Raw genomic sequence first — 15,231 nt, forward strand, 5'->3', positions numbered from 1 at the left:
ACTGTTAAGGACACTTATAGATGGACAAGATATTGATGGCTAATACTCATGAAGAGTCCAAGGTCAATAGATTTTGATGTTCTGACAACATGTAACCGTGTGATAATTCTTTTTGTTTATTAGCTGCAAAGCTTCCTGACCGAAGTCGTCATTGACCAAATACCCAACTTGGTGGAGTTGCAACGTTTCCTGGGCCACCTTGCAATGACAGACCCACCTCCAGCAAAGAGAGATCTTATCTTGGAACAGGTCAGTGGCAAATAGAGATATGTTCTGACCTAGCAGAAATATAAAGCGTTGAACTGTATTAGTTCATACAAATAATCTCCCAAAGGCATATTAAAATCTCGAGTCTTGTTGCGTAAAAACTAATTAATAATACCTGATGTCTTCATCTTAATCTTCATTTCACCAAATTCTTGTCACATTTCATGATTTGCCACATGAAAAAAAATTATGTGAAACAGATTTAACTCCTGAATTTTGGGAAAGACAGCTCAAGCCTTTCTCTTGCTTTCTTTTCAAGAATAGGAGCAGGAGACTCATGACCATAATTTTGTTCCCAAACCAGACCAGAAAAGTGGGGACAGAACACTTTTGGGCAGCCTTTAAAGAATTCATGTCCTAAATTAGAAGTCCTTGAGTCCAGAAATGTCAGATCCAATTCATAGCAAGTCCTAAAATGCTTATTGCAGACATTCATTGGGATGTTATTTAGCTGAACTGTGCCTTTCTTGTCCTCTTATTTGATTTCTTGAGTTTTAGGAAGTTGTAGAAAAAATCGATTTTTACTGAATTTGCCCCATATGCCTGGATCCTTCTAAACCCAATATCCTTCCTCCTGAGTGATAATGGGAACTGGAGATGCTGGAGAATCCAAGATAATAAAATGTGAGGCTGGATGAACACAGCAGGCCAAGCAGCATCTCAGGAGCACAAAAGCTGACGTTTCGGGCCTAGACCCTTCATCAGAGAGGGGGATGGGGTGAGGGTTCTGGAATAAATAGGGAGAGAGGGGGAGGCGGACCGAAGATGGAGAGAAAAGAAGATAGGTGGAGAGGAGAGTATAGATGGGGAGGTAGGGAGGGGATAGGTCAGTCCAGGGAAGACAGGTCAAGGAGGTGGGATGAGGTTAGTAGGTAGGAGATGGAGGTGCGGCTTGGGGTGGGAGGAAGGGATGGGTGAGAGGAAGAACAGGTTAGGGAGGCAGAGACAGGTTGGACTGGTTTTGGGATGCAGTGGGTGGAGGGGAAGAGCTGGGCTGGTTGTGTGGTGCAGTGGGGGGAGGGGACGAACTGGGCTGGTTTTGGGATGCAGTGGGGGAAGGGGAGATTTTGAAGCTGGTGAAGTCCACATTGATACCATTGGGCTGCAGGGTTCCCAAGCGGAATATGAGTTGCTGTTCCTGCAACCTTCGGGTGGCATCATTGTGGCACTGCAGGAGGCCCATGATGGACATGTCATCTAAAGAATGGGAGGGGGAGTTGAAATGGTTTGCGACTGGGAGGTGCAGTTGTTTATTGCGAACCGAGCGGAGGTGTTCTGCAAAGCGGTCCCCAAGCCTTCGCTTGGTTTCCCCAATGTAGAGGAAGCCACACCGGGTACAGTGGATGCAGTATACCACATTGGCAGATGTGCAGGTGAACCTCTGCTTAATGTGGAATGTCATCTTGGGGCCTGGGATAGGGGTGAGGGAGGAGGTGTGGGGGCAAGTGTAGCATTTTCTGCGGTTGCACGGGAAGGTGCCGGGTGTGGTGGGGTTGGAGGGCAGTGTGGAGCGAACAAGGGAGTCACGGAGAGAGTGGTCTCTCCGGAAAGCAGACAGGGGTGGGGATGGAAAAATGTCTTGGGTGGTGGGGTCGGATTGTAGATGGCGGAAGTGTCGGAGGATGATGCGTTGTATCCGGAGGTTGGTGGGGTGGTGTGTGAGAACGAGGGGGATCCTCTTTGGGCAGTTGTGGCGGGGGCGGGGTGTGAGGGATGTGTTGCGGGAAATACGGGAGACGCTGTCAAGGGCGTTCTCGACCACTGTGGGGGGAAAGTTGCGGTCCTTGAAGAACTTGGACGTCTGGGATGTGCGGGAGTGGAATGCCTCATCGTGGGAGCAGATGCGGCGGAGGCGGAGGAATTGGAAATAGGGGATGGAATTTTTGCAGGAGGGTGGGTGGGAGGAGGTGTATTCTAGGTAGCTGTGGGAGTCGGTGGACTTGAAATGGACATCAGATACAAGCTGGTTGCATGAGATGGAGACTGAGAGATCCAGGAAGGTGAGGGATGTGCTGGAGATGGCCCAGGTGAACTGAAGGTTGGGGTGGAAGGTGTTGGTGAAGTGGATGAACTGTTCGAGCTCCTCTGGGGAGCAAGAGGCGGCGTTGATACAGTCATCAATGTAATGGAGGAAGAGGTGGGGTTTGGGGCCTGTGTAGGTGCGGAAGAGGGACTGTTCCACGTAACCTACAAAGAGGCAGGCATAGCTGGGGCCCATGCGGGTGCCCATGGCCACCCCCTTAGTCTATAGGAAGTGGGAGGAATCGAAAGAGATGTTGTTGAGGGTGAGGACGAGTTCGGCCAGACGCCAACTCTCCGACACCACCTCCTACCGCTCCCTCGATCATGACCCCACACCCGAGCACCAAACCGTCATCTCCAACACCATTCATGACCTCATCACCTCAGGGGACCTCCCACCCACAGCCTCCAACCTCATTGTTCCCCAACCCCGCACGGCCCGTTTCTATCTCCTTCCCAAAATCCACAAACCTGCCTGCCCTGGTCGACCCATCGTCTCAGCCTGCTCCTGCCCCACCGAACTCATCTCCACCTATCTGGACTCCATTTTCTCCCCTTTGGTCCAGGAACTCCCCACCTACGTCCGTGACACCAACCATGCCCTCCACCTCCTCCAGGACTTCCAATTCCCTGGCCCCCCAACACCTCATTTTCACCATGGACGTCCAGTCCCTATACACCTGCATTCCGCATACAGATGGCCTCAAGGCCCTCCGCTTCTTCCTGTCCCGCAGGCCCGACCAGTCCCCCTCCACCGACACCCTCATCCGCCTAGCCGAACTCGTCCTCACCCTCAACAACTTCTCTTTCGATTCCTCCCACTTCCTACAGACTAAGGGGGTGGCCATGGGCACCCGCATGGGCCCCAGCAATTCCTGCCTCTTTGTAGGTTACGTGGAACAGTCCCTCTTCCGCACCTACACAGGCCCCAAACCCCACCTCTTCCTCCGTTACATTGATGACTGTATCAACGCCGCCTCTTGCTCCCCAGAGGAGCTCGAACAGTTCATCCACTTCACCAACACCTTCCACCCCAACCTTCAGTTCACCTGGGCCATCTCCAGCACATCCCTCACCTTCCTGGATCTCTCAGTCTCCATCTCATGCAACCAGCTTGTAACTGATGTCCATTTCAAGCCCAGCGACTCCCACAGATACCTAGAACACACCTCCTCCCACCACCCTCCTGCAAAAATTCCATCCCCTATTCCCAATTCCTCCGCCTCCGCCGCATCTGCTCCCACGATGGGGCATTCCACTCCCGCACATCCCAGATGTCCAAGTTCTTCAAGGTGCGCAACTTTCCCCCCACAGTGGTCGAGAACGCCCTTGACCGCGTCTCCCGTATTTCCCGCAACACATCCCTCACACCCCGCCCCCGCCACAACCGCCCAAAGAGGATTCCCCTCGTTCTCACACACCACCCCACCAACCTCCGGATACAACGCATCATCCTCCGACACTTCCGCTATCTACAATTCGACCCCACCACCCAAGACATTTTTCCATCCCCACCCCTGTCTGCTTTCCGGAGAGACCGCTCTCTCCGTGACTCCCTTGTTCGCTCCACACTGCCCTCCAACCCCACCACACCCGGCACCTTCCCGTGCAACTGCAGAAAATGCTGCACTTGCCCCCACACCTCCTCCCTCACCCCTATCCCAGGCCCCAAGATGACTTTCCATATTAAGCAGAAGTTCACCTGCACATCTGCCAATGTGGTGTACTGCATCCACTGTACCCGGTGTGGCTTCCTCTACATTGGGGAAACCAAGCGAAGGCTTGGGGACCGCTTTGCAAAACACCTCCGCTCGGTTCGCAATAAACAACTGCACCTCCCAGTCGCAAACTATTTCCACTCCCCCTCCCATTCTTTAGATGACATGTCCATCATGGGCCTCCTGCAGTGCCACAATGATGCCACCCGAAGGTTGCAGGAACAGCAACTCATATTCCGCTTGGGAACCCTGCAGCCCAATGGTATCAATGTGGACTTCACCAGCTTCAAAATCTCCCCTTCCCCCACTGCATCCCAAAACCAGCCAGTTCGTCCCCTTCCCCCACTGCACCACACAACCAGCCCAGCTCTTCCCCTCCACCCACTGCATCCCAAAACCAGTCCAACCTGTCTCTGCCTCCCTAACCTGTTCTTCCTCTCACCCATCCCTTCCTCCCACCCGAAGCCGCACCTCCATCTCCTACCTACTAACCTCATCCCACCTCCTTGACCTGTCCGTCTTCCCTGGACTGACCTATCCCCTCCCTACCTCCCCACCTATACTCTCCTCTCCATCTATCTTCTTTTCTCTCCATCTTCGGTTCGCCTCCCCCTCTCTCCTTATTTATTCCAGAACCCTCACCCCATCCCCCTCTCTGATGAAGGGTCTAGGCCCGAAACGTCAGCTTTTGTGCTCCTGAGATGCTGCTGGGCCTGCTGTGTTCATCCAGCCTCACATTTTATTATCCTTCCTCCTGAAATTGCCTCTGTTTTCAGCATTGATATAGAACCTGAAAGCCAATGAAACCAACGTTTTTAAATTGGCAAAAGCAATGAACTTTTAATAATCAGTCATTAATTAAAGAACATCAGACATCCTCTTCAGAGTTTTGAACTCAAGAATTAAGACTGTGACATATGCAGTTCTCTGTCCTTGGTTAAATTATTCCCATTTCATCCTCCAGTTCCTAAGTAATGACTGTGATCTTCCACAGGATGGCACTGTGTAATAATTCAGGTAAACTACCCAAAGAATTGTCGCATTATGCACACCAGAGAAGCTTCAAGTAATTGAAGATTAGTGTACTTTCTGTTTTAAACCTACTCTGTTAATAAGCAAATGTCTGTAAAGAAGAAATAGTTTGAAAGAAGATCAGCGATCATACCAAACAGGGAAGGGCCTGTCTCTGTGATGCATCTGCACTTAAAATACCCTTTTGTTAAGTGAATTTTGGATGCTGTCTTTTAAAAAGGGAGATGAGTGAAATAAGTTTTTGAATAATTATTGTTCATTGACAGGATGTGTAAGGAGAATCTTTTCCTGCTCTTCTCCAAGTTTTATGTGTCTGTTTCTTCCTTCCAATATTAGGTTCCTGATATCCGCAATAGGATCATTCGAGAAAACTCTAACAAATGGAAAGCCCTTGCGAAGTACCAAGTGAAAACAGCATTTAACCCTTCTGAGCAGGATTTGCGTGAACAAGCCCAGAGGTGAGTGAATGCTTGTTTTCTCACTTGTGAATTCAAGACACAGAATTGGTTTCACTTGAAAACCAAATGGACTAACTTGGAGAAACACTAGGTACTATACTAAGAAGAGCCAAAAGAATTATCAGTGCTTATAATGAAAACAAGTTAATTCTGGAGAGATTATTTTAAATCGTTAGAGTGGTATTAAAGAATTTGTTTTACATGTTTGTTTGCCTAATAATAAATAAGTCTCACAATGGCAGATAGTCATCCTCTGGTTCACACAAGCCACAAAAGAAAGGATCTGTTTTATCTTCTATATTACATTTTGAGTATTAAATACCCCAAACATAATCTGTAAGCTCTCTCATCTCTTTTTAAGTAACTTTATTTTTCCTCACTGAGGTGATGATATTGCTTTTAGAAAATGTATTGTTTTCCCATTATAACCATACAAAGTTGGAATCAATCAGCCCCAATTTCAGTACAGTGTAGGTTAGATGCAGTGATTTGATTCTTTTTTCTTTCATAGTCGAACAGTGCCATACATGAAGTCTCGAGCACTCCCTAATACAACAATCTGGCTTATTTATTTTCACATTAACCATTCTTGCATCACTCCTGAGAGTGATCCCCCCCCCCCACCCCCGGATGGCTGGAAAAGCATTTATTGGCCCATTACTAGTTGCTTTTGAGAATGTGATGGTAAGCTGCCTACTTGAGCTATTGCATCTTTCATATAGGTAGGCCTACATTGCTTTTAGAGAAGAAGTTCTAGGATTTTCACCCAGCAACACTGAATGAAAGATGATATATTTCCAAGTCAGAATGTTAAATGGCTTGGAGGGGAATTTTAGGTGGTAGTGTTCCCATGTAATTTCTGCCTTTGTCCTTCTAGGTGTTAGTGATCATGGAAGATACTATCTAAGTAGCCGTAGTGAATTTCTGCATTGCATCTAGGAGTTAGATGCATGCTATTGCAACTGACATTTCGTCTGCAACTCATAGTCCGTGTAGGGAGTGGATCTTTGTGGATGTGGTGCCAATCAAGCGGGCTGCTTTGTCCTTGTCTTGTGCTGTTTGAGCTGCACTCATTTTACCAATGCAACACCACAATACTGATACAGGCTCATGCCAATCAGTAGCTGCGCTGAATCCCTAAAGCTCATCGCAAGATTCCGATACCCACCAAAACATTGGTTTAGATTTGATTCGGACATCAGTCCTGGAAGTGAAATTAAAATCTGATAACCCTTTGCCTCCCCTGACATTTATACTTTATAACCACTGACCAATGCCAACCAGAGGAAAAGTGAATCTCTTCTACTAGATGAAATTCTGTTTGTAGCTGGTCAACTATAAATAAACAGCATGTCCTAGGCACAACATCCCAACAAAATCAGTCTCGCTGATTATTATTAAATCATAAAACATAGAGGTCAGACATGACTGAGAGAACATTGCAACATTGAACTGTGGGAGATTTCAAATTCTGCTTAATTCTGCATCAACTATAGTCTCTCTTTTGGCTGTTCATTCTTTTATATAGATTGACAGAAACTTACAATCTGGATGTGATGGAGAATCTGATTTCAGATCGCCCAAAATGTGGATTTTGCGGAGCAGAGGCAGCCAAACGGTGTTCCCGGTGCCAAGTTGAGCGGTACTGTCGGAGGTACGGAGCTAAAGACTCAATGGTGGATATTTATTTGTAAAGCTTATTGCTAATAGAAAATAAGCAACTGAAAATTAGTTAGAAGTCCCTTTTTACTGAAAGCTAAATATCATTTCCGGCTTTCGACCCTTCACGCAATCTGCAAACTCCCTTTCCTTTTAAATCATTTTTTTTTCTCAGAGATAAAGGTGTTTGTTTTACAAAATGTATGTTCTCCCATTGTAAGCATACTGAGTTGTAAACCAGCATCCCCAGTTTAAGTGCAGTGTGCTTTAGGTGTAAAGTGAAGCTCCCTCTTCCCTAGTCCAGTTGCATGTTTTGATATAAATGAAACTTTGAGGAATGCTGGTTGGTATACCCCATTCATCATCCCTTTCATGAAATCATCACCCAAATTCAACTACCCAAATGTTACCCTTTGCATATGAATGCAGCACCAATCCAAGCCCTATTAGAGCTATACAGCTCAACTCCATGGGTTGGGAACTTGTTCAGAAAAATAGAAAACAATTACTGCATTAGAGGCATACTTGGGATAAGATCATTTGAGAAAGCCATTGCTAAGGTTTAAGTGAAAATTATATTCCTATGAATCTATATTACAGCCCATCATTCTGTGACAACAGCTTAAATTTATATAGCACCTGTTCAATTACCAAATGTCCCGATATCCTTTTCTGAATAGTATAAACCCAAATTTGATGCAAAGCCAATCAGGGAGTATCAGGAAAGATGACTACAAACCTGGAGGAAGAAAGTATGTTTCAAGGAGCCTCCTTAAGCAGGATGTCAGGGTGGGGAGGTTAAGCAAGAGAGTTCCAGAGTTTAGGTTCAAGGCGACTGAGGGCACGGACACCAGTAGTAGAGCAATTTAAATCATAGGTGCTGAAGTGATTAAAAATAGACGTGTAACGTTAGCTGAAGGCTGTAGAGCTGGAGGAGACAACACAAATAGAGACAGGAAAGGAAAGGACTCTTGGGGTTTGAAATTGATGCTGAGAATTTTAAAGTTACGGCACTGCTTACCTGGACTGCTCCTCAACATTAGGTCAGTGAGAGCAACGGTAATGGATGAATTGGATTTAGTGTCTGTCAGGATGCAAGAAGCAGAGTTTTGGATGACCTCAATGTTATGGAGCATAGAATGCAGGAGATCATACATTATTCTGTTGTGCAAAGTCAAATCTAGAGGTCACAAGAGCAGGAATAAGAGTTTCAGCAGGAGTTGAGCTAAAGCAGGCACAAAGGCAGGCATTTTAACAGCGGTGGAAATAGGTGGGTTTAGTGATGGTAGTAATATTAAATGGTAAAGGGCTCATCTTGGAGTCAAATATGACATTGGCTGTGAACAGCTTGATTGAATTTCAGATAGTTAACAGGGAAAGGGATAGAGTTGGTAGCTAAGGAGCAGCATTTGTAATTGGGATAGAAAATAGCTTCTGTCTTCCAAACATTTAAATGGAGGGCACAGTGAGATGGAGGATGAGTAGGACGGCAGGATGATGTGGAGCATGAGTGAGTGTGTAGAGTATGATGGAGGGTGAGTGTTTGGGAGGGTGGGGTGAGCTGGAGGGTGAGGGTTTGGGAGGGTAGTGTGCTATGATGAGTCGTCCAATTTTTATCAGCCTTGAAATCCTGATGCATGGGATAGTACGGTTCTAAATCCTGATGCATGGGATAGTACGGTTCTAAATCCTGATGCATGGGATAGTACGGTTCTAAATCCTGATGCATGGGATAGTACGGTTCTAAATCCTGATGCATGGGATAGTACGGTTCTAAATCCTGATGCATGGGATAGTACGGTTCTAAATCCTGATGCATGGGATAGTACGGTTCTAAATCCTGATGCATGGGATAGTACGGTTCTAAATCCTGATGCATGGGATAGTACGGTTCTAAATCCTGATGCATGGGATAGTACGGTTCTAAATCCTGATGCATGGGATAGTACGGTTCTAAATCCTGAGCTGTGCAATGCCGAAATGTATTGATGATTACTGTGCACGCTGTTTAATTTTATTATTTTTTTTCTCTCTCTAGGGAGTGCCAGGTGAAGCACTGGTCAAAACACAAGAAAGCCTGTGACCTACTGGCTGTTGCTGCAAAAGAAACTGAATGAGGAATTAGAAATCAGTTGGTGCAAACCAAACTGGTGAGCACCTGGCTACTCACCTATTTGGCACTGAGCAGAACAATACAGTCCCAACCTGACACACTATATTGATGTGTATTCGGCTATCCGTTTAACATACAAAGTGTGATATTTGAATAGCCTAACTCTATGGAACTTCTCTTTGTTCAGGAGGATAATAATTAAGTAAAGACTAACTTGTAGGGATTATTTTTAAAATATAATTTTTGGAACAACTTAAATCTGTAATCTCCTATTGTCATGCTTTAAATGCTGTTTGTCAGTGTGAACATAGGAGAGTATCCAAACTCAAACTTTGAATTTATTGCTGTTACAAGAAAGTTTGTTGAGCCAACTGAAAAGTTGCTCTTGTGAAAATATTCTCTTTTGTATTTTGTGTTTATCTCGTGACACCGCACGTGCCTGTGATGAACTGCTTGTACTGGTGTTTTTATAAAGTACCATTTGTAGCTTTTCTTGCCATGACCTGGATAGGGGTCATACCAGCTCTTCTTAGCACATTGGGATCAGGAAAACGGAGCTCATACTGAAATGCACAGTATTTCAATTGTGCAGAAATACTATGGATATCTGATTTGATTCAGTTTCTTCCAACTATCAGCATCTTAAGTAACTGTGTGTGAGAGATACTGAATATCTTTAAATGCCTTGTGCTAGTGCCAGCTTGACTGTCACTGAGCCAGAGTGAAGAAAACAAGACATGCTGGATGTATTCACTGCTACCAGCTACCACTGGCTTTTTTAAAAGACAGTTAGCAGCAACGATGTAATTCATAGACAGTACGCTTGATTTTTAATGTAAATATCATACGTTTTACTGAGATACTCCTGTATCTTTGTCTTTAGTCCCTCTATAGAAACTGAAGGAGAACCATACTTGTAACAGGGAGTGTGAATGAGTTTTATTTTATTCAATGCCTGCAAGTAAGGGCTCACCATGAGCTGCTATTGAAAATTTGGACACAGACAGGATAATCCCTCACTGCCTAGAGTAAATACAAGACTTGAACCATTGCTTCATGTGAATATAAAAGGTTGAATGATGCATATCGCTGTTCCAGATATCAGGGTTACTTTTCTTTATTGGAGTGTCACTGGTATTTTTGAATGTTGTTTGTTCAAGTTTTGACTTTGTAGTAGAAAGAAATTTACAAATCCCGGCAGTTTCAGTTGTCGAACAGGAACGCGCTTCAGAGGAGACTTTGCATTTGAATTTGGTCACCTGTAGTTGCCACTGCTGATAGTGGCTGTTAAATCTCTGCTGTCTTACTGTCTGCTGTGTAAACTTAACAAAACTGGACTGGATAAAAATTAGCCTGTTTTCTAGTTGTAGAGTTTTTTTGATTTGTCCATCACTCACCATCATCCAAAACTTTCTAACCACAGTGTGTGTTTCCTGGCCTGGCATGCAAAGAGCCAGCAGAGAATGTATCACCGTTGATACTAGCTGCCCTACAACATTCAAAGGAACTTTCATTGAATGGACATGGGACTTCCATCCTTCACCTCAGAGTTATGCTGGCCAATCTGATTGGTCACAAATTCCAGAAGCTGCAGTGGATAGGACTGGGATGACATGTGATTACAGAAGTCTAAATCCCAGAGACTAGGAGCAGGTAAGTGTAGGTATCTTCGGGCAAGGAGAAGAGATTGGGGAGGGTTTACTGAAAAGGAGTGAATGTTGGAGCAGAGGTTGGGGAAAAGCACCCTTGGTGGAGGAGAATGGTAGAAGGAGGATGATGGCATCCCTTTCCATTCACCCAGAATCCTCCCTACTAGCCTGGAAATTAAGGCTGGATGGAAAATAGCTGTGAAGTAGTCCTAAATTGGCCACTTAAGAGCATTAATTGCATCAAGGACAAGCTGGTCAGGCTAGGTGGGAGGCTACTCAGAAGGCCATCCAAGGTATTTTCCCCCATCCCCACCAACCTGCAAACCTGCCTGTGGGACAACATAAAATTCTGTCCCCATTTCAAAATGTTCAGAATGCAAATTATTTTGTGATGACATCAAGTGTAGAACCATTTCTAGTTTTGGTGATAGGTTATAATTTCACTTGGAGCTAGCAATTTATAAGGATCTGGTAATGTGCAATTTTCCGTCATTAAAAGCTCTCAACATCATGACCTAATTAAGTGCGGGTATGTTTGGTCTAGATCGCAGAAGTTGACGGAAATTTTAAGATCTAAGTCTTGCTTGAGCTTCAAGATCACCGTACCACTCCACAGTCTGTGGAGAGAAAATAGAGACTTGACCTGATGAAGACAGGAGCTCATAAATCAGATCAACAATTTACACAATTAGACTTCAAAGTCCTTTTGGAATAAAACCAAAATCTCTCATACCTATGCCAAAATACGGTGGTTTTCTTACCACAAACTGTAAATGCTGTACTTCCCAGCTCCTTGTTAAAGCATTGGTCGACAAATCTGGTTTCATGTTTTCTTCACTAAAATGTTTGTGATCAAAGGTAAGGAAAACTAGAAAACCACAGGATTATCTTTCACTTCAAGAGCTGTGTAGGTCAGAATCGCAAAATTGTTTCTTCATGAAAATAAATAATTACCTAAGCGTCCCCCTCTAAAATGTTTTGTCATTCTGATTATCATTTATTATTCTGCACTCCCTTTCAGGAAGCCTTGGAAGTTACAGCAGTGTTGCAGTACTTTTGGAAATTCAAGTCTTGCTTTCAACAATGTAATATTTGTGTGCAGTCAACCGAAATTGGCACCAGCCTGCTGGAAGCCCTCCACATCTTAGATAACTACAGTTAGCACACAAGTTGTGATTAAGTTGCTCAGGCTTTTTACATTGATCTCTTATTGATAGCATTAGCAAGTGTCAAAGAGGAATCATTCCTCTAGATTTGTTAGTGCTGAGTCCATGGCTTGTCCAGTTTCATAAGCCAGATGCTGAGAGCCTTGCTGCCACAATGAAAACAAATATGATGGTAAAAGAGATCATTGCAAAACGCCAGCCTTCTTTGCTCTCCTGGGTTTCACTGCTCTTATGTGATAATGATTAAATAAACTGACCACATACTGGGGACTCTGTCTTGTTCAGCTCCCCGAGTTCCCCAGTCAACTCTACGCTGAAGCCCAATTCCACAAAGTTCTGGCCAGTCAGAGCCCAGACATAATGATTGTGGAGAAGATCTTGGCTGAGAAACCAACCTTCCCACCCGTACATAGGATGGTGTCTGTGTTCATGAGGCCCCATGAAAGGGAGAAAACAGGAAAGAAAAGAGTGTCATGCAGACTGGAAAAGTAAAGGACTGCATTCTGGCAGACTACCCAAATCCATCACTTAAGACACAGAACCACTTTAAGATTGCTTTTTAAACTGATTAACATTTATCTCACCCATCCCCTTGTCTCTGCATTATGTCACTGCAGTGCTCTGTTTGGATCTTATTTGAATTTATGGTCTCTGTTTAAACAATGATGTAATGAGTCATTCAGTATGTACACATAATTTTACTCTTCCTTCAAAAATCTGTTGGCAGCCTGAGTACTCCTGAGATCTTGTGTGGAAAAAAGGATGCTGGAGAAGTTGCAGATGCTGGGAATGGGGGCCAAATAATTATAGAACTAAATATCAAATAGCAAAGAAAAAGATAGTAAAGAGGGATTGAGGAAAAGGCATTACAAAAATGATCAAAACTACGAGGAACACAGAATAGAGAAGACAGAAATGTCATGCATACACTTGTAAATGCCCTTCACCTACAAACGTCCAGTCTTATTGCTAGGAATTGAATAGTGTAGTCTGTCCCTACTTCCTGTTCCCGCATCAATGGTTGTAATTATTGTTGAGGAAACCCAAGAATTTAGAGATTAAAAAAATATATTTTTATAGGAAAATGTGTATTTTCAAATAACTGGTGACACTATTTTTAATCATAAATTCAAATAGAAATATGGAATGAGCTGCTCAACAGGGCCTCTTATGAAGGTGACTATCTATAGGTCATGAGTAATTTTTTGGACTATGTTGGGATTTAGTAACATCAACTCCAGAATGTGCAATACTGAAGCAATTATTACATTGTTAAAATTAAATTTAATCTGTGAAATGGCTAGTTCCTCCCCTTTTTGCCCACACTTTGACTTTTGCCCGAACAAGTGGGGTGGCACGTTGGCTCAGTGGTTAGCACTGCAGCCTCACAGCGCCAGGACCCAGATTCAATTCCAGCCTTGGGTGACTGTCTGTGTGGAGCTTGCACATTCTCCCTATGTCTACGTGGTTTTGCTCCAGTCTCCTCCCACAGTCCAAAGGTGTGCAGGCTAAGTGGATCGGCCATGCTAAAATTGCCTGTGGTGTTCAGGGGTGTGTGGGTTATAGGGGGATGGGTCTGGGTGGGATGCTTCAAGGGTAGGTGTGGACTTGTTGGGCTGAAGGGCCTGTTTCCACACTGTAGGGAATCTAATCTAACCTAAAAGTTGTAGCCCTCAAATATTTTGTTTTGGTAATCTTTATTTATGTATGTGCCAGTCTGGGGTGTTTACTTGTGGAAGGCATTATGCCCAAGTCGGTATGTAATCTTGTCTGGCATGTCCTTTCCAGGAACGTTACTAGATTATGGGTAGCTGCAGAACCATCTCACTTCCTTTTTCCTCCATTACCTCAAGCTGTTTAGATACTTACCACTAATGAAAGTAAATTGTTGCAAAGTTGATGTAACTGAATGTACAGCAGGAGGTGGCAATGTGAGAGGCAATGAGGAACAGGGGAGCTCAAGCAGTTGTGCTGGGACCTCCACCAGTACGTGGTGAAGAAGTGAATCTAGACCAGTTTAATAGTGCATCTCTAGAAAGAAATAGTGGGAAGAAGGAACAGACAGACAAAGAATTCTTCAACTCAATTCATTCATTCCATGAATAAGTTTAAGCTTAACTTTCTTTCATGTTTGTAATGACCTGATGCTAGTAGAAAAAATAATCCCTGCTTGTTGATCTTTGGACCTTTCATATGTTTGATTCTCATGTTATACTGAAATAAAAATAAAGTTGGAAATGCTCTAGATATCATGTCACTGAAGAACCAAAAGACTTGTTATAATCCATTATATAAGGGCGTTGCATTCACATGCATATTTGTCTGGGCTGATATTAAGTTATTATGTTACGCACTTCTGACAGAGTGTCAGGCTTCTTGTCATTTCTGTTAAGGTTAAGTATCTAACCTTTATACTTTAAGTTACATTCTCTGTTACATGCTAATGATATTGCCAATGTTACTTAATGTTTATTGTGACATAAACGCCACAAGATATAACACAAGCAGGTCCTTTTAAAAAATACACAGAAGATTAAATACTTTGCCTCCCTTGCATACCATTGCACTCCACAACGTCCCCACCCCCAACAAAACCTGGCCTTCAGTTCCACTTCCATTCCCTGCACCCCAAAGTGTAACTTTGGGGTTATTACAAGGGGAAGTGCTGACCAGACTAACGCTTCAGTCTGCATTACAGCAACAGTCCTTAGAATGAGACACTGAACTGAGGTCCACAATTGGGATATGATGGCTAAAATCTCATGATTTCCGTGTCAATATTCCTCTCACAACTGATATCACTAAGAACAAATAATTGGATTATTCTCCTATTTCGTAGGTGCTTTTGGCATTTTCCAATGGAATAAGTGTAATTACACTTGTAAATGTAGTGCATAGAAGATTCAGAAAGAGCTATATAAATACAGGGTGCATGAATAATGAGACAAATGATCCTTCCCTTGTTTAGAACATGAGAATTGAAATCACATTTCACTTGTTCCATCAGAAGTATGTAGAATGGAATGGAAAAGTAGGTGGAAGGCCTGGGAAACTAATAGAATCTATGGGTAAGGGCCTGGACTCTCAAGCAAAGACTGCATAAGATGTAACAGGCTACTTTCGGGGTGGATAACCCTTGGAGGAAGT

The 15,231-nt window shown here is 43.9% G+C and overlaps 1 protein-coding gene across 1 annotated transcript in view; it reads left to right on the forward strand.

Annotated features, from left to right (window-relative positions):
• The window catches only part of zmynd10 (zinc finger, MYND-type containing 10), a 36,221-nt gene extending 25,589 nt beyond the window's left edge, over positions 1–10,632 (forward strand). Inside the window, 5 exon segments of the mRNA XM_048547846.2 lie at positions 124–249; positions 5,376–5,497; positions 7,026–7,151; positions 9,195–9,258; positions 9,260–10,632. Of these exon segments, the coding sequence (XP_048403803.1) occupies positions 124–249; positions 5,376–5,497; positions 7,026–7,151; positions 9,195–9,258; positions 9,260–9,310 (489 nt within the window). The 3' untranslated portion in view covers positions 9,311–10,632.
• Positions 10,633–15,231: the final 4,599 nt, after the last annotated feature.

Source organism: Stegostoma tigrinum, chromosome 11, assembly GCF_030684315.1.
Source record: "Stegostoma tigrinum isolate sSteTig4 chromosome 11, sSteTig4.hap1, whole genome shotgun sequence".
Taxonomy (NCBI): Eukaryota; Metazoa; Chordata; class Chondrichthyes; order Orectolobiformes; family Stegostomatidae; genus Stegostoma; species Stegostoma tigrinum.